This window comes from Desmodus rotundus, chromosome 4 (assembly GCF_022682495.2).
Source record: "Desmodus rotundus isolate HL8 chromosome 4, HLdesRot8A.1, whole genome shotgun sequence".
Lineage (NCBI taxonomy): Eukaryota > Metazoa > Chordata > Mammalia > Chiroptera > Phyllostomidae > Desmodus > Desmodus rotundus.
In genome coordinates, this window is record NC_071390.1 from 26,685,664 (window position 1) to 26,711,232 (window position 25,569).

The 25,569-nt window shown below is 37.0% G+C and overlaps 1 protein-coding gene across 3 annotated transcripts in view; it reads right to left on the minus strand.

Moving 5' to 3' along the window:
• Positions 1–15,687, minus strand: part of HELLS (helicase, lymphoid specific) — a 37,551-nt gene extending 21,864 nt beyond the window's left edge. Inside the window, exons 1-11 of one of the 3 annotated variants that reach the window (XM_024563465.4) lie at positions 15,525–15,687; positions 14,997–15,118; positions 10,026–10,148; positions 9,488–9,544; positions 7,857–7,893; positions 7,708–7,772; positions 5,366–5,407; positions 4,321–4,545; positions 3,778–3,960; positions 3,069–3,212; positions 1,582–1,778 (exon numbers count right to left, since the gene is read on the minus strand). In XM_024563465.4, coding sequence (XP_024419233.2) covers positions 1,582–1,778; positions 3,069–3,212; positions 3,778–3,960; positions 4,321–4,545; positions 5,366–5,407; positions 7,708–7,772; positions 7,857–7,893; positions 9,488–9,544; positions 10,026–10,148; positions 14,997–15,118; positions 15,525–15,558 — 1,229 coding nt within the window. In that variant the 5' untranslated portion in view covers positions 15,559–15,687. The other 2 variants (XM_045197790.2, XM_045197791.2) reach the window with 2 other exon arrangements.
• Positions 15,688–25,569: the final 9,882 nt, after the last annotated feature.

The following is a 25,569-nucleotide window of genomic DNA, read 5'->3' on the forward strand; positions in this document are numbered from 1 at the left end:
AAGGACTTGAATAGACAATTCTCCAAGGAAGACATACAGAGGGCCCAGAGACATATGAAAAGATGCTCAGCATCACTAGCCATCACAGAGATGCAAATTAAAACCACAATGAGGTACCATCTCACTCTGGTCAGAGTGGCCAACATAAACAAATCAACAAACAAATGTTGGAGAGGATGCGGAGAAAAGGGAACCCTAGTGCACTGTTGGTGGGAATGCAGACTGGTGAGGCCACTGTGCAAAACAGTATGGAATTTCCTCAGAAAACTAAAAATGGAACTGCCTTTTGAACCAGCAATTCCGCTGCTGGGATTATACCGTAAGAGCCCTGAAGCAGCAGTCCAAAAGAACCTGTGCACCCCAATGTTCATAGCAGCACAATTTATAAGAGTCAAGTACTGGAAGCAACCTAAGTGCCCATCAGCAAATGAGTGGATCCAAAAACTATGGTACATTTACACAATGGAATTTTACGCAGCAGAGAGAAAGAAGGAGCTTATACCCTTTGCAACAGCATGGATGGAACTGGAGAGCATTGTGCTAAGTGAAATAAGCCAGGCAGTGAAAGACAAATATCATAAGATTTCACCTTTAAGTGGAACCTAATCAGCAAAACAAACAAGCAAGCAATATATGACCAGAGACATTGAAATTAAGAACTGACAGTAACCAGAGGGAAGGTGGGAGGGAATAATCAGGGAAAACGGGGGGGGGGGGGGGGGGCGCGCTTTCAGAACATGGATAAAGGACACCTGGACAAAGCCAAAGGGGTATAGGATCAAGGTTGGGATGTGGGATGTGTGGAGTTGTGGGGAGTGATGGGGGAAAATGGAGACAACTATACTTGAACACCAGTAATAAATAAATAAATAAATGCACTATGTTAAAAATGAGACTTTGGGTTTACTATTGGTTCTGGCATTAACTTGTTAAATTTTTAGTAACTCTATGCCAGGGTTTTCTTATATGTGAGACAGTGGATATACTTAACCTCTATTCCCCTGAATTGTTTTGTGAGCATAAAATGAGTAAGTACCATCTGAATATGTTTCATAAATTTAACCAAATTAAGAGCCCTATGAAAATATTTTGACATTTAACAAAATATTTTAATTGTTCTCAATTCAGTTTTTCTTTAATGCAAATAAAAACCTTTTCTAATATTTTACTTCTTTGTTCACACATAATTTATGTCAAGAGTGGAACTTGTAGGGAAAGGGGAAATTGGTGAAAGGTTGAAACTTCCAGTTATAATAAAAGAGGTAATAGGAATGTAATTGATGACTACTGTTAATACTCCTATAAGATACATAGAGAAGTTGTTGAGGTAACTAAACCTATTGTAGTAATAATTTCACAAAATATATAAATCAAATCTTCATGCTATATGCACATCTTAAACTTTTACAGTGGAGTATGTCAATTATTTTGCAATAGAGCTGGAAGAAATACCACTACAAAGAGTAAAATACCACAAAGAACTTGCTGAAAAGCTATTATCTTAATTTTGCTACCTAGAAGAAAGAACATGTATTTTGAGGTCAGGGAAATGTAGAGAGTTAAAATAACTGGCTTACCTACCTTTTCAAGTCATCAAATACATCCGGCAACAAAAAGTTCAGCAATGACCAAAGTTCTGATAAATTGTTTTGCAAGGGAGTCCCAGTCAAAAGAAGTTTGTTGTCTGCATTGAATCGTTTTAATTCCCTGATTAGACGGCACTTCAGATTCTTAATCCTGTGCCCTTCATCTACTATTAAGTATTTCCAAAAGCAATGCTGGAAAAGGAATTTAGGGAAAAAATTTTTAAATGATACCTCACAATTTTTCCTAAAAACAATTCTAAAAATAAAACCTTTTCATCAGTGATGAATATTCAATTTTATCAAATGGCATTTGTGTATCTATTGAGATGATCATGTTTACCTTTAATCTAATAAAAGGATGATTTCCTCAACCTAATGCATACTTGCATTCCTGAAATAGACCTCCCTTGGCCATGAACTAATAATTAAAATCTAACTGCTATTATATACTTCACATTTCTCCATTCACATTCTTTAGACAAAGCAGTCTGTAGTTTTCCATTCTAATGCATTGTCAAAGGTGCTTAATGTTATTCTAGGTAACTGAAAAAGAATCGAATGCTTCAATTGGTTCCATATGCTGAGAAACATCAGAATTTTCTTTTTGAGGCCTACACCTGTGATTGACACTCTCATCCATATGAAAATGTTATGCTACAGATCCATAAGTCTAAAATAAGTTGTCTTCAAATAACCTATTTTTATTTCATTAAAATTAAATAAATAAGTCAGTCCTAACAATTTAAACCACGTCACAGACATAACTGCAATGTATTCATCGATTAGGTCTAGATCTGGCAGATTCTAACACATTTAAAATGACACTATGGCCCTGGACAGTGTGGCCCAGTTGGCTAGAGCACTGTCCCATAAACCAAAAAGTTATGGGTTCAATTCCCAGTCAGGGCACATGACTAGGTTGTGGGTTCAGTCCCCTATTTGGGGGTACACAGCAGAGGGAACTGATCAATGTTTCTCTTCCTCTCTCCCCCATCCTTCCCCTCTCTCTAAAATTCAATAAGCATATCCTCAGGTGAGGATAAAAAAAAAATGACATTATGGCTATAGAGTAGTGTCATAGGCTTTAATTTTCTGCTTAGAGAACTACAACCTTCTGCTCAATCTTTCTGTTAAAATAAGCCCTGACTGGTGTGGTTCAGTGGGTTGGGCATCATCCAGCAAACCTAAATGTCATTTTCAGTTCCTAGTTAGGGCACATGCCTGGGTTGCAGGTCAGGTTCCTGGCTGGGGGCTTGTAAGAAGCAAAAGATCAATGTTTCTCTCCCTCTTTTCCCCTCTAAAAACTAAATAAAAATCTTAAAAAAAAAACCCCAAAAAACACAAACCCCTTCAGTTTCTAAAGGAATGTACATATTACAATTAATTCCATCAGAAAAAAAAAATTAATGCTATTGGATATGAGAAAGTGTTATAAAAATGTGATTTGTGAATTACAAAGAATCCAATGAAGACCAATCGTACCTGTAATGCATTTCGGTCTCTCATGGCTATTTCAAATGAAGTGATTACCACAGGATGAATCTGCAATGTTCCATTCCGTTTGTTAATATTCTTTACCAATTTTTGACGGTCCTGCTGGGTCCCATGATATAACATAGTAGGAATCTAAAAGATTGTTATATTGGTTTATATCAAAAATTTAGAACTGAATATAAATATAAAAATTTGGAAAATATAACAATCATTTCAGAGAGAAATAACTTAAGGTTCTATTTCTCTATAACAAAATAAGTCAATTCTAATAAATGATTGGACTACTATGGGAGAATTAAAAAGCCATAATAATAAATCAAGGGTAAGTCAAGGTTGTGGCAAATCAAGCTACTTCTGAAATATACTTCTCATAAGGCAAGAATGTGGCTATGACAATAGATGCACATAGAAGGAAAAACACTACGATAAGAATAAACAGAATTAAAGAATAAGTTCTACCTAGATCTCGGGTGAATCAAATTATCCAATACACTAAAAATCATCCAGAGATACTTTTGGCAACATGTCCAAGATTACTAATGCCTATTCTTTTTTATACACTTAATGTAGGTAATGATGAGATTGAAAAGTAAGTCAAATAAGATGTAGTGTTTACACAGAAATTAATATATTTATAATTCAGACAACAGAATAAACATCTGAAATGATATATTCTTAACAAAAGGAAATGTCTTACTTCTGGTGTAAATCTTTGGAATTCAGCCATCCAGTTAGGAAGTGTAGACAATGGGCCACAGACAAGAAAAGGTCCAGGTACTCCTCTCTGAATCATCAATGCAATTGTAGCAATGCACTGAACTGTCTTTCCCAGTCCCATTTCATCTGCTAAAATGCCATTAATTCCATTTTCCCAAAGCATCTGGACAAAATAATATACATTGTATTTAAATTCTGATACAAATAGCTACTGATTAGCAATTGTTCATTTTCTTTTAACCAAAGATAATTACGATGAGACTGATATAGTCCCACTATAAATTATTAACAGCACTTGTGGGAAGGAGGTTATCAAAGCCATAAATGTGTTGGTAGCCTTAAATAAGATAATTTTCACTTTAAAAAAATTTACTCTGGGTAAATAAATCAGAAAGTATTCACACACAAATGTTTTACATATAATAGTGAAATATGGAAGGAACAACTCGAGTTGTGTTACTCCATAATAGGTTATTAGGTAGAAATGAACTGATATCTTGTATGAAAATTGAGAATTCATTACCCTAAGCCATTCCATGCCTTCTACTTGGTACCAACGCATCACACCTCCTGTAAAGAGTTTTGGTTGCTGAAAGGGTACCGGCTGTCCATTGTATTTCCGAACTGGGTCAAAGAAGAATTTAGTATTCTGCCTAACTGTTTGTGACAACCTATCCTTAATTTTACTATTTGAATCTTTGTTTTTCTGAAGATCTTCTACACAGAGATTAGAAGAGGAGCTTTCATCCTATAAAGAAAAGAGTTTTAATTAGTAGTTTGATACATACTGCTGGTACCCTCTATTTATCCAAAAAAAAAAAAAAAAATCTAACTGTTAATCAAAATTTATCCAGTGCTATAGGCATTGGATATGTAGAAATCAAACCTAGAGACAGTTACCTCCATTCCCACAAACCCAAAGCCATTAACGAAAAAAAAACTGAAAACAACCCTTATGGATTACAGGTATACACTTTTGAAATAACTTACACAATGGTATTCCTTTCCAAACCTCTAAGTGCTACCCAAGAATTTGCTGAACTATTATTCAGAAAATAAAAATTTATTTTCTTAATAATCTCCTTCACCCATAGCAAATATAATGGATAATGTCTGTAAAAGAAGGAAAATAAACTTTTCTTTCAAGGAACACAGAATTATTTAGTTCCAAGTTAAGTAATAACTTTCATTGCAGGGAAAGGGGCAAAGTGAGTAAAGTTTTAATGTTCACTATATCACACTCAAGAATGTAAATTTATCTGTGACACTCAGCACCAACTTATGACCAATGATAGATATTACTGGCTGGCAACCTACACAACTCCATTTTAAGTGTGAAAACAAGAAGTCAATTCATAGAAAAAGTCTTACAAACACTAAGACTTATAAATGATGCCACAAATGGATATTCAACTGAATCGAAAAGGCAAATGGGTATTTTTCTTAAAGACTAAGAAACAGGATAACTAGTGAGAAAAAAAGTACACTGGTAATAAAAAGAGAAGGGGGTAATGATCAGAGGAAGCAAATATAACTCCTAAATTTAGTATCTATTTTAAGTGTCTTACCTCATTCTCCTTTTTATTTTTTTTAGCCACAGACAAAATTTCCTGGAAAATTGAGAAAACAAAAACAAATTAACAATGTATGTGGTTCATTCAGGTATTTAACAGATATTTACTGCTCTGGTTGTATGCCAGCAAATGGAAATAAGGCTTGCAAGATAATTAAAATACAACTCAAATGGTAAGATCCCAATTAGAGTTAAACCTATAGTCTTATAAAATTCTTAATTAGTTAGTAATGCATGAAAATTGGGATAATTACTCCTGAATTTTCCATTTTTAGTATCAGGATAGGTCCAGATTTAGACACAGTGAATAGTTTTTCTAATACAGAGGTTGGCAAACTACATCCCGTGGACCAATTTGATCTGGCGACCTGTTGGGACCTGTCCTGCCTGGTTTTCAGAAGCTGTAACGCCCCCCTCTTGGCTAAGGCTGAGTAAAGAGAACTTGGGACCATAAGCCACCAAGGAGACAAAACTTATCTCCCTGGCAGGGGGAGCAGCGCCTCTGCCCTTTTACTTTACTTTGCTTGGCCCCAGTAGATGACTGGTTAGCCAATGAAGGGTAAGATTCCTCAAGGAGTGGATGACCTAAGACAGGCATGGTCTGGAAGGGGCCCCCAGGGAAGGACTTGGGGGGCTATAGAAAAAGGGGGTGATGGATCCTTGCCTCCCGGCTTTGACATAGCCTCATTCTGTCTGCAAGAAGTCTCCTAATCTCTTGGCTGCCTTACTTAAACCGGAAACAATGCCAGAGGGCAGTGCAGCCCTGAGAAGGAATGGGTGGTTCCCTGGGGTGATCAGGACTAAGAAAGAATGCATAAAATCCTGTGAAACCTGCTTTGCTAATACCCTCAATTTTCTGGTAAGGGTCCAAGCCTGAAATGAGTGTTTCCCAAAGTTTCATGGCCCTTTAGCTAACTGACCCTGACTCAGAATAAGCTCTCATAGTTCTTTGAATGCTATCTATTGAGCATTACTGCCTGACAATGATGAATGAAGACCTTCCTTGAGGTAATGCTCCCAGAAAAGCAATAAAAGCCTGTCCAGATAAGGGTGGGGTAGTCTCTTAGAGAGTGGCCATGCTGTCCCTTTTTCTCCACAGGACTTCTGTAGTCTGTGTAAATTTGTTCGTTTCATCCACAACACATGGACCCCACTGGACAGAGTCTGCATCAGCAACCTGTTTTTATAGTTTGATAAAAACAAAGTCAGGCTTATTTGTTTACAGTGTATATGTGCCTACTTTTGGGCTTCAAAGCCAAGTTCAGGGTTGAGTAGTTACCCACAAAACTATATAAAGCCAAACACATTTACTATCTGGTCCTTCACAGGAAAAAGTTCTCCAAACTCTGCTCTAGAACCAGGTTGTAGCTACTCCTGTTACTTAAGAATTGACTCTCAAAAGTATTACAATCCCAACTCTAGCCCACTTTAGGCCTCTGTGGATAGACATCTACTTTGGATTCCTGAGCAAGAGGCAAAGACAATTAAATTGAAAATACAGAATAAAATTATTCTGACTTTGAAGTTCCTACTAGATGCTAAGGGTATAGAGACAAGCAAAACCTGAGTGTCATCTGTTAACTTAGGCAAAGACAGTCTTTACCTTTCTTTACTGACTGAATTTATCCAGTTAGGACAAAGTTTACCCATAGCAGATATGTCACAAACATTTGATAAATTCAATTAACAACTGTGTAATTGGTTAAACGCCAATAAATCTCATTAATAGTGTTTTTCAAATTCAAGCTGAATGTGTTCCATAATTCACCGAGTGGGTCCTGACCATTACTTTTAAATGGAGGGGGTGAGGGCAGGGATTTCCTTAAAGACAATAATTATGTGAAATTTAAAGTTTTAGACACTTTATGAAGATCTGAAAATTTTGAATTTCTGAATTTCAGATAAAGGAAAAATTCTCTAGACAATAAAGTTGGAATTTTTTAAATGTAAGCATGTAATACATTAAAATATGTTTAAGGAACATTTAAGATTTACCATAATTGAAGATGCTATTCAGTGCGAAATAGTTAGTGAGAAAGTTAAAAATGATCTGGTTTTAGAAATGAGTATGTGATTCAGTTCCCAACAGGTCTTTGATAAGGGATAAGAATAAAGTTCTTAAGGTTTTGAGGTTTCAAGAAATTGTAATAATCTCTGATTAGACCAAGCTCATGCTCCTTTAAAAAACAGGAAGATGATTACCATCTTCTTCCCTCAAATACTTAACAGGTTCAATAGCCAAGTATATAACCACATCCATAGAGCTTCAATATAGTTTAAAACCCCCAAGTTTTTATTCGACATCGACTTAATATGCCCTTCCCCCTTTATTTTTACCTCTTTTGACATGACCTCTGAAATATTGTATGATTCATCTTCTCTTCCTCTTTTCTTTCTCATAACTATAAAAAAATATTTTATTTTTTATTGCAATTAATGTAAAAATATAAACACATATTCTTCAAAACTAGAACAAGTAAATTTACCTGGATTCTCCTCATTTGCATCAATGGAACTTTTACCCTACAGAACAAGGATTTAGAATATTATTTTTCTAAGGACTACTATGGTATTACATATTACAATGAACTAATTAAGTATGTAACCTTTTCCTGTACTTCCCTACTATTCTTATTTATGACCATACCCCTGTACTTTCCCCCAAAGGTTCTTCTTAACTTTTTTTTATTTTACAAGAAAAATTTCAAAATTAAGCATATACATCTACTGTATGTTTATGCTGAAGGTATTCGACCAGTATGGTATGTACGGAATAGTAATTTTCAATAAAATTAAAAGTTAAAGACAACTGAACATAGAAGTAAAAGAATACTGACAAAAACATTAGTGAGAAGATAAAGGAGAAGAAGAGATGTTTAAAGACAATTTGTAACCGAATTACCAAGGAAAATTAAGAATAGATAACATAGCCCTGGGTGGCGTAGCTCAGTAGATTGAGTACCAGCCTGTGAACCAAAGGGTCGCAGGTTTGATTCCCACTCAGGGCACATGCCTGGGTTGCCAGCCAGGTCCCCAGTAGGGGGCATGCAAGAGGAAGCCACACATTAATGTTTCTCTCCCTCTCTTTCTCACTCCATTCTGCTCTAAAATTAAATAAATAAAATCTCTAAAAAACAACACAACAAACTCTTCAAAAATACCACATCTTAATGAGTGGTCTAGCATCTGAAATATCAGTAGATGACTATGTGCTCCAATTTTGCTCCACTGTTGCAGCTATGCACAAGCTACAAATCTAGATTACTGTTATCCCTACAAGTTGATGTGATGAGGCTGAAGGCACAAAGAAAAAGTAATCATTACAGACTCCAAAAGTACTGGCCATTTATAAAATGCCTTGCAGTATAAAACATTCGCAGATTTTTCCCAGATAAGAAAGTCAAATCTTTATTTATTTCCTTCTAGAGATAGGGGAAGGGAGGGAGAAAGAGAGAGAGAGAGAAACCATCAATAGGTTACCTCTCACACACCCCTAACCCAGGTCTTGGCCAGCAACCCAGGTATGTGCCCTGACCAGGGATTGAACCTGCGATCTTACAGTTCGCAGGCCAGCGTTCAATCCACTGAGCTACACCAGCCAGGGCAAGGAAGTAAAATCTTGTATATATGAAATATAGTCCACAGAATAAAACGAAGGCATACTTTTTAGAGCCTTCCTTCCCTATCTAAAATACTGAGAAACAGTTTTACATGTTCCTATGCAGTTTGTAACAAAGACATATTATAAGATAAAGGTTAAAAGTAAATATGTGATCAATAAAGTCTAAAGAACACAAAAGAGAAGTGATGTATCAATTCAATGTTTGCATGTAAAGATATAGAAAACAGTGTGGTGATTGCCCAGGGGGTGGGGGCTAGGCGGAGATAGGAGAGGGTAAAGGGGGGATAAATATCAATAGAAGGAAACTTGACTTTGGTGAACACACAACGCAATACAGGGGTGATGGTATTATAGAATTATACACCTGAAACCTATGTAATGTTATTAACCAATGTCTCCGCAATAAATTCAATACAATTAAAAAAAAAACACAAAAGAATTTCTTCAATATTTAAGGTAACATATGTAAGATATTTTAGCTTACTATGTTATTACCATAGTAAGTTTGGAAGATTCCTTTTTTCTCTCTAATTTCTCTTTCTTCTTCTGTTCCTGTAAAATAAATTTCCTTAGTGTCACAAACAGAAATGCAAAATATAAAACATATCTCAAGTAACTTATGCTCATGCAATGGAATGCTTCTCAGCAATAAAAATAATGACCTACTGAGTAAACAACATAAGTGAATCTTAAAAATATGCTGAACTAAAACAGCAAGACACGAAGAGTGTTATTTTCCACGTGGCCCCATTTATATGGTTTTCTAGAAAAAGGAGTATTAATCTATAGTGACAAAACAGAATCAACAGTTGCCCACGGCCAGGCATGAGGATTACTAAACAAGGTAACTTTTGGTAACGATGGAAATGTTCTTTATCTTGATTGTGCTGATGGTAACAGAAGTCTACACACTGGTCAAAAATCATTAAACTATAAACTTAAAATATGTGTTTTATTATATGTAATTTCTACCTCAATAAAGCTGGTTTTAACAAATGTAAGCTATTAGCTGTAATTAATCACACACACATACCTCTAATTGTTGCTGTTCCATTTTAGTCAATAAAAATTTAGAGTAGATATTGCTTTTCTCAAGCAAATGTTGAAGTCTACGGTACCGAATGTCCACGGACTCCCTATCCCAAGACATGCGAGCCTATCCAAAGAGAAAACTTCCATAATTATTCAAGTTTTCTGACATATATTGATTTTTTATGTAAAGTATAACAAAACTGACTACATAAATGCTCTTTAGGTTTAATATATATCATGTAATTAATTTAAAAATATTTTAATGATATTAATTCATTTACTAAAAATACTTTTTTTCCAAACCAAAAACTACAATAGCTGGGAAAAAAATATGATTCTTGGGTTCAAGAGGCAATCTGGTAACATGTAGCTTGCATACAGAAATATTGAAATTTCAGACACTGGACATATTGTTACTGGCACCTACTAAGTTAAGGGTCCCTATTAAAAATATTTGAAATTAAAGTTAGAAAGCAAATATTTAATTCAAGTTGGAGTTAAGGTTTTAAACAACCAAATGAAAAGAAAAACTATATAAGTTTTATTTGAAAGAACATTAGACTTTTAAAAGCGTCACTATTAATGGGACCAGAACATCTGCTTTCAAAATTTTAAAACTGTATTGTCAAAATATTTCAACGCATTGAGTCTAGTCACGATTTCCTACAAGCCTTTTCTCTTTCCTCCTGGAGTACTGTGCTCCCCAGAGTTTTCCCCTTATCTTTCCCCTTATCTTCACCTCTGTACAACTCCCAATTACAAAGCTCTGCTTTATTACTTTTAAAGTGACTGCATATTACTTTTACACACATTTGTTGATTTCTAAGCATCTACAACAATGGCTTTACATTGATAAAAGTTTAGTATCTTAAAAGAATAGCACAGGGCACAAGATAGAAAACATAAAAGCAACAAATAGTATAGTTCGGTGACTCACAAACTTTTTCTGTAAAAGGCCAAAGTGTAAATATTTAAATAGCTGAGCTTCATATGGATCCTACTGCAGATACTCAGTTCTGCCTTTCTGAAGAAGAGCAGTCATAAACAGTGTGTCAACAAATGGACACTACTGTGTTCCAATAAAACTATTTAATCACCAAGTACCACCCAAATCCAGTTCATAATTTGCCAACCCAGTATAATGTGCATTCAAAGTAAAGCATTAAGAGGGCTAAAGTGAAATCAACTGGAAGTTGTCTTCATCTACTAAAGCCAAATATATGCAAACCCTCCCATCAATTCCACCAGAGACAGAGTGAGACTGACCAGAGATAGCATAATCTAATTAACTTCAATTCAGTGGTTAAAGCTTGACCTTCTACATTAGGCACCATTGTATATTGGCATATATATATATATATATATATATTCCTTAGATATATATAACTAAGTAAGCTTTTCCTTAGATATATAATATATATCGCTGTAGCTTTTCTTTCAAAATAAATTTCTTTTCAATTATAAAAGCAATGACAGTGAGACACCCAAGAATAAAAACTAAAGTAATACAAGTACATTACAGAAAAAATATTCAAAAGTCACCCATAATCTTACCCATGAAGTTAATCTCGGTTAACATTTTATCAAACTCTATTTTAAGTTTTTAGGACAGCCTCTCTTTTACAATTACTAATATACTACATTGTGATTACTATAAGGCAGTCAATGAATAAGGTGGATATTATAAATGGGGAAATGATTTACCTAGGACTTCATAAAAATGAATTTTTAAACTTTTGAAATTTATTTAAAATTTTATTTTGGGCTAATTTACATGTATTTGCTATCTTAAAAACTACTCAAAATTATATTTTTATACATTGTATACATCAGTATAGAATTTTATACATTAGTATACATTTTTAAATTAAAGCTTGAAGATGCCATTATAAACAACAATTTATAATTAATGTACTTAGAATACTATGTCAATGGTCAAACCTTTAAACCCAGTCTTTAGTATTTCAAAATAGTTTTGTAGTACATCTTATCTACTATTACTCTTTCCTGACTTAACTTTATTTTTTAATACTAAAGTAAATTGTAGCTCCATCTGTGGAGAGCACTGAATGCCTGGCATTGAGCATTATCTTGATGACCAGATGACAGTATATGCCAACAAGATCAAGCGCATAAACTCCCCACTGTCTACCCTAGTCTCTCTGCCAACACCAACCCTAAATTCTGAGGGTGGGAGAAGTGTACTTCAGTTTACACTATATAAACTATTTCCTTTTATTTCTCTTAACTCTTATCCTTCCCCTCCCCCACTTCAGACAGGGTTAACGCTACTCTTCAGTATTCTAGACTAACAATGACTTCTTTCTAAAGGAAATGCAGGTGAAAAGCCCAAGAGAGTAGCATGTGAATGTCAAAGTCATTGTCCAGACTTTTCACAATTCTTAAAGTCTCCTTAAGCCAAGTAAATGCTTCTCATTAAGGCTTAAGCTGGCTCTTCCTCTCTTAAGTACTTCTAAATAATATGCCCATAAATACTGTACTCTCTGAAAAGACAAGGTATCTTTACTTTTGACAATATTTTGGCCTCTAAAGACTTGTAGGTAGAGACTCTTAGAATTTTCTCCATAATCACCTAGGAAATAATTTATGAATGTCAAGTGCAAAAATTTAAAAATTTTAAATCAAATTCTTTCAATACTTACATAAAAAGACCATCTAATAATAATGGACCATCAAACAAGATTTTTAGCAAATTACATCCTTGTGTTGGATTAAACTGGGCAGTATGCTTTATTCATGGGAATAAAAGTAGATTGAAAATTGCTATTTTAATTGTACAACTGCTTAAAAAGAAAAAAAAAAAAAGTTAGCTGTACTATACCTATCCCTCAACGATAACAATTCCAAAAATTTTAGGACTAATTGGAAAATGTTCAAAAACTTTAAAATTTCACTGAAAATAGAAGTCACTTTTCCCCCTAATTTAAATTTTGATCCCAAATTGTATTTTGATCCCTAATACTTAAATACTGTAAATACTGACAGATCTTTTTCCAAGTGAAAATATTTCTTCCCTCATACTAACACATTGTGGGAATGTATTTTTATTGTACTTCACTTCTTTTTTCAAATGGTATTTCCTTACAAAACAACATTCATGGGTTATAAAGCTAAACAAACACTGCACAAAAATGGTTTTTATCATTCTTACAAACTCTGAAGTTGATACTATTCCAGATACTTGCCCCCGGATTCCTCCTTTAAATCTCACCTGGTAAGTACAATTTATTTCTTGTAATCTTTTATATGTTATGTAATAAATTATAAAATATCTTTTTACCATACTTAGAAATTCAATAAACATTTATTACTAGGTGCAGAGCCTACAGAAACAGAACAGTTAAGTGGTGTGCCCTGAAGAAACAAAGTGAGAAAGTCAAAAAAGTAATGCTAATACTGTGTAATAAAGTACTCTGGAAATTCAGAGAATGAGGGAAGGTGATTCAAGGTCAACCTCTCTATTCTATTAAAATTTGTTAACACCTTGGTCAGGTGGCTCAGTTGGTTGGAACATCGTCCCCAAAAACCAAAAGATGGTTCCATCCCCAGTCGGGGCACATGCAGGAAGTGATCAACATTTCTGTGACATAGCTGTCGCCTCTCAAATTGGTGACTATATCCTCGGGTGAGAAATTTAAAAAAAAAAAATTTGTTAACATTATGGTCAACTATGATGATCAGTAATAGAAGAATCTGTATTACTGGCGTGAAAGCATAGCAGAGTGGTTAAAAAGTGTGATGAATTCTGGAACCTCATGGCCTACATTACAATTTTGGCTCTGCCACTTACTAGCGGAGGAGACCTAGACCACCTGTAAGTGTCGCAGTTTCCTCATCTGTAAAATGAGGTGAAGAGAGAACCTACTTCACAGAATACTTTAATAAAAATAATAGTTTATACCAGTAATTAAACTAGAATGGTTAACAGTAACCTTGCTTAACAACAATACCTATTTTATAGACTAGCTGAGGACTCAATGAGTAAATATACGTGTAGCATTCAGAACAGTGCCTCACAACAAATGCACATGAGGTTTTCACAATACGAAAAATCATTACTGTTGACATAAAACTACAGGGAACCAACTGATTTCATTATTTATCTTTGGAGTGCATTACTTCCCAATATAATAAGTAGTTCTGTAATTGCAGGGAATTCAACTCGAATGTGTGTTTCCTTAGAGGGGTCTGGGGTTAAGGACAAGGACTCTGGAGACCGGCACGGTTCCAACTGAGTTCATCAGTGTGTGGCCCTCAAGTACCTGTTTTGTCATATGTAAACAGAGATATCAAAAGTACCTATATCGTCATAATAATGGGAGGGCTAAGTGAATTACTACAAGACAATCATTTATTGGGCAGCAGGTAAGAGCTGGTGGCTGAGTAGCATTCTTTTCCTTGCATAGGCAGAATTAAGCAGGAGGGTGGGACTTTATTACTGAAGCGAAATGTGTTTCAGAATTGACTTTTCAAAAGGTTAAAAACTTCATTTAGTAACCTACAGAATAGATACTGCATGCATAAAAACCACAAGCATAGCAACTGACGGAAAAAAGCACAGCACAGTTGAAGCTGAAGAATCTTCCCTAGGAGCAGTCCAAGAAAACAAAAACGCAAATCGATCACTTAGGTGGAGCACTACGACGAAAGAACTATCAACTTCGGAAGAATTATAACGGCTAACCAAGCAGCTTGAAACGCTCACTTCAGAGAGAGATGAGGCCCCGTTACCGGCCAAAATTGCCTCTCACAGAAGCATCAAGCGGAGTCCGAGCAAACGTTTCTCACAGATAGCATCTGCAAACACACGCAGAATGAGTAACAAAGCCCATTTTAAAGTGTATGAAAAAAACCAGACTGGGGACACCGAGAAACACAAACCACACCCCCAAGGAAGAAGCATCAGGTTACCACGGGCTTTAAGGTCGACGAACTTCATTCCTGAAGTTACCTTTTCTAGCATCTTCCGCTCCCTCTCAAGCCCAGCGGCCTCAAGCTGTTCTTCCTCCTCGAGCATGGCCGGGGTAATCACCGCGGGCTCCGGCTGGTCCACCCTCTCCGGAGCCGCGGGCCCTGGGGAGGAAGAGGCTTCCAAATTGCAGTTTAAAAAAAAGTTACCAATTGCTCAACTCCCACATAAAAACCTTTCCCTCCTTCCCAGATGCATTCGAGACAAAAGTCTAATACCCAGGGAGAGACTCCTGCAGCACCTCGGAAGAGACACCCCAGGTTTTCACAATGTCAACAAGTCACCTAGACCCCAGTGTACAAATCGGGGAGCTCAGGAAAATGCAGCTCTCCCGTGTAAAATCTCCTGTATCGTGCACCCCCAGCTCACTCGCAACAGCTTCTTACTCCTTCTCCTCATTCTATGCCCAGGGTAAGCTTCTGCCTCACAGTCCGGCTTCAGCTTCCATGCTGCGACCGCCGCCGCCCAGGACGCCGCCGCCCGAACCAGAGAAAGGTTCTCCTCACTCACCGTCGTCGCTGCTTTTGGGCTGTTGGGCAGGCATGGCTGGACACACACTCCGGTACAAAGTCTCCACCTCTCAGAACGTACAACCCTCGCGCGCTACACCCTCTCAGCTGCTGCCCGACCCAGTCTCCTCCTCAAGCCCCAGCGAAAGAAAAAAGCGCGCTTCTCTTTCGCGGGGAAAACATCATCTCGCGATATTTCGTGCTCCCCGCCCCAACCCCGCCCCAGCCTCCAGCGGCGCGAGATTTGGTTCAGAAAAGCCATCTGGGCGATGGTTAGTATTTACTTAGACCTGTCTTCGGGAAACTGCCTGGTGCTGCGTTAAGTCAGCGTTTAATTAGCCGTGATCCTGGGCGAGTCTGCCTACTACGGAGAGCCCAGTTTCCTCATGTGCTGGATGATACTTTAGTAGCTCTCTTAACAGTTTATTTAGCAAGGTACCTGCATACACTGGCTGATATGATTAAATTCCACAAACTGATGATCCTTTTAGGTAGTAAATTTGTATGAGTACCATTGTGAGGATGTCAGAAACAAATATTGCCACGCTCGCCTGCCATCCGCAGTTAACATTTTGAGTGAAAATCCCCCAAAAGGACCCAGAAAAGAGCTTTTTGTGGATGGGATGGCAGAAAATAGTAGTAAATCAAGAATAAGGTAGAATTCAAGAAAGTTGTTTCAGAATAAGGGAGAACTGAATGCAGTGATAAACCGAGTGTTGAGGGCGGTAGGAAAGATTCGGGAATTCAATATACCAATAATTAGGGTGGGCGCAGGGCTCTTCTTGTCTCTGGTGGCTTCAGCCTTCAATCCCTTCCCCCCTTTCATGACCGCAACCCTTTCAACAGGTTCCTGTTTTCCCCTTCCCCCTACATCAGAATTTATGGTATGCCTGCCATGTAACCACCCGTTTCCTTCATTTCTGACTCCCACGACTTTAATAATTGAATTCGTACAAAATTTATGGATTTACAATGCCCATCTATCATAACCCTCTTCAGCAACCTTCGTAACAGAGATCAGCTGAGATTATTTTTATTCCTGTAGTGAAAAGAATTGATGCTTAGAGAAAAATTGGCTTCTCCAGAAGCCTGCAGTCACTTTGTGATAAAACAGGCGTCAGACCCAGGTCTTTTGACTCCTCATTCAGTACTTTTTAAAATTTTTATTGCATTTATCCAGATGACATTGGTTATTAAAATTGTTTCAAGTGTACAGTTTGACAATACATCTGTATATTTTACTGTGTTCACCATCCCAAATCGCCTCTTTCCAGTAATTCAGTATTATTTTAAGATGAAATGTAGCCTCAATTAATGATCACTCTTAAATGCTACTTCATTCTAATCAAAAATAATAGCTACCAGTCGCACTTTACATAAGATTTTTGACCTTCATCAAACTACCCTCCAAAACTTCTTCCTGGCTGACTCTTGAAACATTGCTTTGTAGTTTTCCCCTAATGTATTGAAAAATGCTTCCTTGTTCCTTCTTTTGAATTCAAATGGGGCCCACTTTCCAAATTTTTTCCTTAATCTGATATTTTTCTCTATTTACTTTGTTCCTTGTATCAACTACTATACAGGCTTTATGCTTAGATCAAGTCTGACAATCTCCCTTCTAATTCATCGGAGTGGGGAAGATTTGCCCCAAAACCCATGAGCTAGAGTCCAAGGCAATTTCATCTGATTCTCAGAGGACAGACATTTCATGTAACATCTGGCCCTACACTTGTCAATGTGAAGTGCACAGCTGCATTTCCTGACGTTGGTTTGCCATTGTACAGACCTTCAACTTTTGTTCATTCACTTTTATTTAAGGGCCTACATTTAAAAACTGGACACTAGAACTTTTCTACTGAATAGCAATGAACAAGACAGACAAGATTCCTGTTGCTATGGAACTTACTTAAATGTGTGTGGGAGTGTGTGAGACATACTCTGCAAAATATTGGGTGGCGGTTCAGCCTAACTGGGTACTTACTTGAAACTGGGTAATCGGGTTATTTGAGGAAGTGACAGACATTAAGGTGAGAACCAATGTCCAGCCATCAGCTATCCCAGGGGAAGAGTAGCCCAAGAATCTACAGCTAGTACAAAGGGACTAAGGCAGGAATAAGATTATTAGAAGGCCAGTATGATTGAAGCAGAATTGGCAAGGGGGAGTGGCACAAAAAGAGGAAGACCAAGCAGATAAGGCACTGATATTTTCTTCTAAGTGTTGTATGTCATTATTTTTCCCTACCCATACTAAACGTCTTCCTCTTCTAGAATCCTTTCCATATTAATGGCTTCACCATTCATCCCATCATAAAGTGGGGGAAATATCCAAAGAACAAAACCACTGCTCTCTCTTGCTTAAATCAGATGATCCCACTTTCTGCCTACCTCACACACTAAACAATAGCTAAGGACAGAACTCTCCTTTCATATTCCTAACACCTAATTTACAAACCTACCTGCATTTGAAAACCTTTTCCACTTTCCCTCCAGTTATGCTCTGCATCCATCCCCCCCTACAGCCTATTCAGGAATCTTAAGATTACACATTATCCATTCTCTTTATTTCTTAAACCTTTACTTAACACTTTCCATTCATATTTAAATACTCAAATGTCTTCCATCTTAAAAAAAGTTAAGAGGCAATCTCTATTCCCACCAATTTATTATCTGCCCTTTTCCTTTTTACAGCTAACTTTAGATTTATCTGCATTAGCAATCTTTAATTTTCCTGCCTCCCACTGATTCTTCGACCACTTGTCTGGCTGCCCCAGTCAAAACACACCAAGGTAACTAAGGAAATCAATAACCTACATGATGTGAAATTTAATGAACATCTTTTTAAAAAATATTTATTGATTTGAGAGAGAGAGAGAAATGAAGGGTGAGAGAAACATCGATTTGTTGTTCCATTCATCCATGCATTAACTGTTTGATTTTTGTATGTGCCCTGACCAGGGATCATCCCACAACCCTGGTGTATCCGTATGATGCTCCAACCGAGATACCCGGCCAATGCTTAATGGACATCTCAGTCCTAATCTCAACCTCACTGCCACATAACACCGTCAAACACTCCTTTAGGGAAGGACTCTTGCCCCTTGTTTTTTCTGACCCTCCCCCCTCATTTCCCAGATATTCCTACTTCATTCTCTTCTACCCAACCTTTAAAAATGTCTGAGTTTCTAGTTAAATGAATAATCTAATAGAAATAGTCTAAATAAGTTTACTGAACAATGGTCAAAAAAAGAACCTATTTACCTAGGTCCATCATGGCTAGTGCCAAGCACTATTTTGGGCAATAGCAATTCAGCGGTTAAAAAGAAAAAGAAAAAGACCCTGGCTGGTGTGGCTCAGTGGACTGAGTGCAAGCCTGCAAATCAAAGGATCGCTGGTTCCATTCCCAGTTAGGGCACATGCCTGGGTTGCAGGCCAGGTTCCCTGTAAAGAGAGGGCACACAAGAAGCAACCACACATTGATGCTTCTCTCCCTCTCTCTCTCTCCTTCCCTCTCTCTAAACAAGATAAACAAAATATTTTTTAAAAAGAAAGAAAGAAAAAGACAGCCCTGGTTGGTGTGGCTTGGTTGGTTGGCATGTTGTACAGTAGACTAACAGGTCATGGATTCTATTCCCAGTCAGGGAACAGGCCCAGGTTGCAGGTTTGATTCCCCATTGGGACACAAAGGAGGAAGCAACCAATTGATGTTTCTCTCTCACATCAACGTTTCTCTCCCCCTTCCTGTCTGTCTCTCTCTCTAAAAGCAATGAAAAAATGTCCTTTGGGGGGGAAAAAAATATTTAATGATACAATATTTCTGACCTCAGAATTTAATTTGCACTGTAGTGAAAACAATAAACAAACAACTATAGAAAGCAATGTCAGCTAGTGATAATAGATACTGTAAGGAAATATGAAGCAGAGTAAGGTCATGAGAATGACAGAGATATTTACAGAAGACCTGAGTCTGCGGAAATGACATTAAGCAGGGGCCTGAATGAAAGAGAATGTAAGTCATACATAGTCATAGGCAAAAACATTTCAGAGAAAACAGCAAGGTTGGCAGATTGAGAAATGACAAGAAATCCATCAGGCCTAGAGCTGAGTTAATGAAGTTTAGTAGTAGTTGAAATTGTAGAGACAGGCAGAGGCCAGAACAGCTAGGACCTTGTAGAGCAGGATAAAGAGTAGATTTTTGTTATGAAGAATGACACTAGAGGGACTTGGTAAGGAAATGATAGAATTTATGATCTTTTAAAAGATCATAAAACATGTGGAATTAAAAGTTTGATGAGAGACTTCTGGCCAAACACACTGTGCCTCCTCACATAACCAAAAGGACAACAACGAATTTAAAAACAAAAAACAACCAGAACTGCCAGAAAATTGAGCTGTATGGAATTCCAACAACCAAGGAGTTAAAGAAGAAAACACCCATCCAGACCGGTAGGATGGACAGAAACGAGCAGCTGGGCAGAGAGGGCTCAAGTAAGGGTGGCGGCTACTGGACCAGGGCAGGCAAGGCTGCAGCTGGTGGACCTGGCGAGGAGACAGATTGCAGACTGGGCAGTCCCACATTCACGTGCAGATAAACCAGGAGGAACAACCAGGCAGCGAGACAGAGTGCACAACCCAGGGTTCCAGCCTGGGGAAATAAAGCCTCAAACCTCTGATGGAAAACACCTGTGGGGGTTGAGGCGGCAGCAGGAGAAACTCCCAGCCTCACAGGAGAGTTCTTTGGAGAGACCCATAGGGTCCTAGAATGTACACAAACCCACCCACCCTGGAATCAGCACCAGAAGGGCCCAATTTGCTTGTGGGTAGTGGGGTAAGTGACTGAAAACCAGCAGAGAGCAGAGCAAGCAGCATTATTCTCTCTCGGACCCCTCCTCCACACACAGCATCACAACACAGCAACCTGGGTTGCCCCACACTGGTGAATACCTAAGGATCCGCCTATTACTACATAACAGGTGAGCCAAGACAAAAAAAATAAAAAAAAAGCCCAAATGAAAAAACAAATCAAAGCTCCTGAAAAAATACAACTAAGCGACAAAGAGATAGCCAACCTATCAGATGCACAGTTGAAAACACGTAATCAGGATGCTCACAGAATTGCTTGAATATGGTTGCAATATAGAGAAAAAAGTGAAGGCTACAAAAAAGTGAGATAGAGGAAAATGTACAGGGAACCAATAGTGATGAGAAGGAAACAGGGACTCAAATCAATGGTGTGGACAAGGAGGAAGAAAGAAGCATCCAACCAGAAAAGAATGAAGAAACAAGAATTCAAAAAATGAGGAGAGGCTTAGGAACCTCCACATCTTTAAACGTTCCAACATCTGAATCATAGGGGTGCCAGAAGAAGAGGAAGAGCAAAAAATTGAAAACTTATTTGAACAAATAATGAAGGAGAACTTCCCTAACCTGGCAAAGGAAATAGACTTCCAGGAAGTCCAGGAAGCCCAGAGAGTCCCAAAGAAGGTGGACCCAAGGAGGAACTCGCCAAGGCACATCATAATTACATTACCCAAGATTGAACAAAAGGAGAGAATCTTAGAAGCCGCAAGAGAAAAGGACACAGTACCTACAAAGGACTTCCCATAAGACTGTCAGCTGATTTCTCAAAAGAGACCTTACAGGCAAGAAGGGGCTGGCAAGAAGTATTCCAAGTCATGAAAGGCAAGGACCTACATCCAAGGTTACTGTGTCCAGCAAAGCTACCATTTAGAATGGAAGGGCAGATAAAGTGCTTCTCAGATAAGGTCAAGTTCAAGGAGTTCATCATCACCAAGCCCTTATTATATGAAATGTTAAAGGGACTTATCTAAGAAAAAGAAGATAAAAAATATGAACAGTAAAAATGACAGGAAACTCAGTTATTAACAACCACACCTAAAACAAAAACAAAAACAAACTAAGCCAACAACTAGAACAGGAACAGAACCACAGAAATGGAGATCACATGGAGGGTTATCAACAGGGGAGTGGGAGGGGGAGAGAGGAGGAAAAGGTGCAGAAAATAAGTAGCATAAATGGTACGTAGAAAATAGACAGGGGGAGGTAAGAATAGTACAGGAAGTGTAGAAGCCAAAGAACTTATAATTATGACCCATGGGCATGAACTATAGGGGGGGGGATATGGGAGGGAGGAGGTGGTCGGATGGAGTGAAGAGGGGGAAATGGGACAACTATAATATCATAATCAATAAATATATATTTTTAAAAAGATATTCTTTAACTTGGCATAAAAAGGTAGTTTGCAGGAATGGAGTGGAAATAAAGCCAGTTCCAGTAGCCTGAGGAATGAATGGGAAGAGAAGAGTCTGAGAATATGTGTATACGCTGTTGAAAGGAGAACTTTAAACTCCTATACTTAAGATCTTTTCAGTTTCCTCATTTACTAGTCATTGACAAATAAATTTGTTAACGTAAAAAAAAAAAAAAAAAAGAATAGAACACTTTCACTTTCCAGTATCTTCTCAGGTTAAAGTCTAAACACAGCATTCAAAGCTTTTTACAATATACAGAAGTTTTAATCAAGTAAATTAATTCCTTTTCAAAGTTTCTTAAGAATATAGATGCTAAAATTAAAAGCCATGGGATTTAGGTGTGTGTTGCCACCCTTTAAGGCCAGGCAGGTTCATGGTATTGGTGCAGATGGAAAAATACTCACGGAGCCATTAGGATGTCTGGCATGCCTTTATTCACGGGTAGGGGAGCCAAGCAGGCTGCACTGCAAGCTGCGTGTCTATCTGCATGTCTCATGTCGTGGCCACTGCTCCCCAGCGTGGCACCCAGTGTGGCACCTGTCCCTTTGCATGTCCCTCATCATCATCCCCCCCAACAGGGAGTCCCTACCTGTTTAAGTATTAGAGGGGAACAAAGCTGGAAAACTGTCAAAACATTATGTAACATAACAGAATTCTGCACATGAGAGCTCACTTCATGTTATGGGAACAGTTTATCGGACCCAGTCTCAAGGCTATGAGAACACTAGTTATCAGGTCCCTCCAAGACTATGGGAACACGGCTTCCCTTAGCTACCCAGACACCTGGGCCAAAAGGCCAGATTGCCTCTACTTACCCTACAAGGTGATAATCAAAATAAATCATCTACTTACAATATTGATTATCAATACTGCCTAGCCCAGAAAAACTTAAAAGTTTTACTTTCTGCTTTTGTAATACCAAGTGCATAGTATTATGCTTGAAGATGAAAAATGAGAACAAATGTATATATACCAGTTGTCAATTTTATATACTGTTTGTATTTATTAATTACAATTTTATTACAAAAGTGATTTTCCAAATACATTGCAATTGTACAAAAGTCATTTTACCTGAAATAAAATCATGATAAAGTACTGTTTACTTAAATGTTCAGCCAATGAAACACTTCTGCAACACAATTTTTAAATTCAAATTTCCTTCCTGGTGTTTATTAGAAAATAAACCCAGCCCACAGAATGAAATACACATAGTAAAACCTCATTAATTGGAATCAAGGGAAGATCAGTATGCATGGTGGAATGTTCAGAAAGAAATGCAATTTTGCTAACTTTTCAAGCCTGTTAACTTATTTTTAGCCTATTAAAATATTAAGATTCAGTGCTTCGCACACAATCAGAGCTTAACAAATGTTCGTGCACTCATCGAGGTACAAAGTAATTAACTTCCGTTACAATTAACCTGCTAGTCAGCAAAAAACATTTTTAAAGGACAGGGCTTTCCTCCCTCTCGGAAGTGGCTAGTTTCCCTGAAATCTTTTTAAAAACTATTTAAATTTTTTTGCTTGTTTTTATAAGTTATGAAGCGGTGATGTTCTAATTAATGAAGTTTGACTATATTTGGGAATTCATTTTTTGGATACTGCTTTCACTCAAAATAATATGAATTCAATACAAAAATCACTTCCCCCCACCACAGAGTCAAGACTTTGTTTTCTGACACTATGTCAATTAGTCATAGCAAATTAAAATCTAATTTTCCAATGCTACCTCACATATTTTTTTTGCTTCTTTTATACCAATCTCTGCTGTTTGAATATACTCATGGAATACAAAATAATTTTATCTTTTCCAAACAAAAATATGATATGAATAATAAAAATAAGCCATATGGCATTATGAAGATAAATTATTCCATGATGGCATGCTTTAGTATTACACCCTCCAACAGTGTAGACTCTAAAAAGTTGACTTTTCTAGATAAAAACAGTATCAGTTCCTTAGTTACAATAAAAACTGTCATCTTGAAGTCAGAGGTTTTGAAAACTTCAATACCCTTTTGCAAATGCTAACTAACTTTTGTAAAGTCAAATATACTCAATCATTAACATTATATGAAGGTAATCAATGCAAAAGAAGTCAGCAAAAACTACTATTATGTTCTGTGACTTTAGAAAACTATGCTAGTTACTGGAATTTTTTGTAGCACTTAAGTAATACAACACACCAGGGCTAAAAGAACAATGAAGTGAGAAATATATGTATGTTAAGTAGGCAAAATGAAACACCATATTAAATTTGATGTCACCTTGAGGACTGTAGAAAAAGTTAGTATACTATGTGAATCATACCATATTGCCTGTATGGGAGGTTCAAGGGAAGATACAGTACAGTATTTTAGCTGCCAGTACTATTAGTCTCAAGAAGCTGACGGCCTAGTGCATCCCTTGGAAGAGAAATTTGGCAATAAAAAAATTTGTTCCTTTTTTCCTCCAAATGTGGTAAAATAAACAGCCCCAAAGTAATGAAGACTCATTTCAAGTAATTATTCTGCTTACAAGTTTTATTTACACAGTAACTGTTAATAGTGGTTTTTAGTGAATTCCTTGTATTTACATTTTATATATACATTTATACTTCAAAGGTAAAGAAACTGTACAATAAAAATGAGAAAAAGAAATACAGTAATTTAGGTCCAACTCAGGAAGGAAATACACAAAAGGAGGTTTAAATTCAGGCAGATAGTATAACCTCAATGAGATTACTGCCAGGGCTTACAGTCCCTCTTATCAGGGTCACAAACATGAAGGAAGTAGTTACCAGGGTCAAAATGTTACTGTAAAAACCTATTAAGACCCTGGGCACTCCCTCAATATTTCATTACACTACTAGTTTCCATTAAGCAAGCTCCTATGATAGGAGTTAACTTCTGAGGGTTCCAATAAGTGGTCCCTAGGCTAGAATGACCCATGGGGTAAAAATATATGGGCACATCTGGTCCCATATTCTTAAAGAGGCAGTCACTACACTAACAAGGTTCTCAGGCTTGTTAGATTGAAGACAATATACCACTAACAGAAAGAGTGTGCTTAAGGCTGTTTCAAACCAAACTGCAACATAAAAGCACACTATAAACCTAATTATTAACCAAACAGCATGTTATATAGACATCGCTCATAATACTAAAGTGATTTATTTTAGGTTTAAAAATTAAACATAATAAATTTAATGTCCAGTTACCAATAATTAATAATCTCTTTATGCACTATACCATCAAAGTTAGACTCATTAGAAAAAAGTTCATTTTATCTTTTTCTTTTACTCTTATTTCCATTGATTAGAAAATTATGCACAGTATTTTACAAGTCATGGACTTGGCTACATATTAAGATTTCAAATTTCAAACTGAAATTAACAAATTTTATTTCTACAAACAGTGAAAGAATTTTAACTAAAAAATTCCAAGTCTTGCCAACTAGCATGCTATTTAAGAACTGTCAGAATTCACACTTTTTAATCTTACCAGTGAAAAACCTCATTTACATTTATGGACATACTCACCAAATCAAGTCTTCAGTCCACTAAAGTGCAAAGAACTTTCCTTCAAACAGTTAGCTTTTTAAATTACTAGATGAACAATTTTTTTAGACTCGAAACAGAAAGGCTAAAATTCTTTAAGTACTAGGAATTCCTTAAGGGGACAAAACAATTTCCCTTCAAAAACAAATAGACCCGGATACTGTAGAAAAACATCTAAACAGATGCAAATCAATTTCCCAAGTATTTCCAGTTCCCAGATAACCAAACTTTGCCCCAATC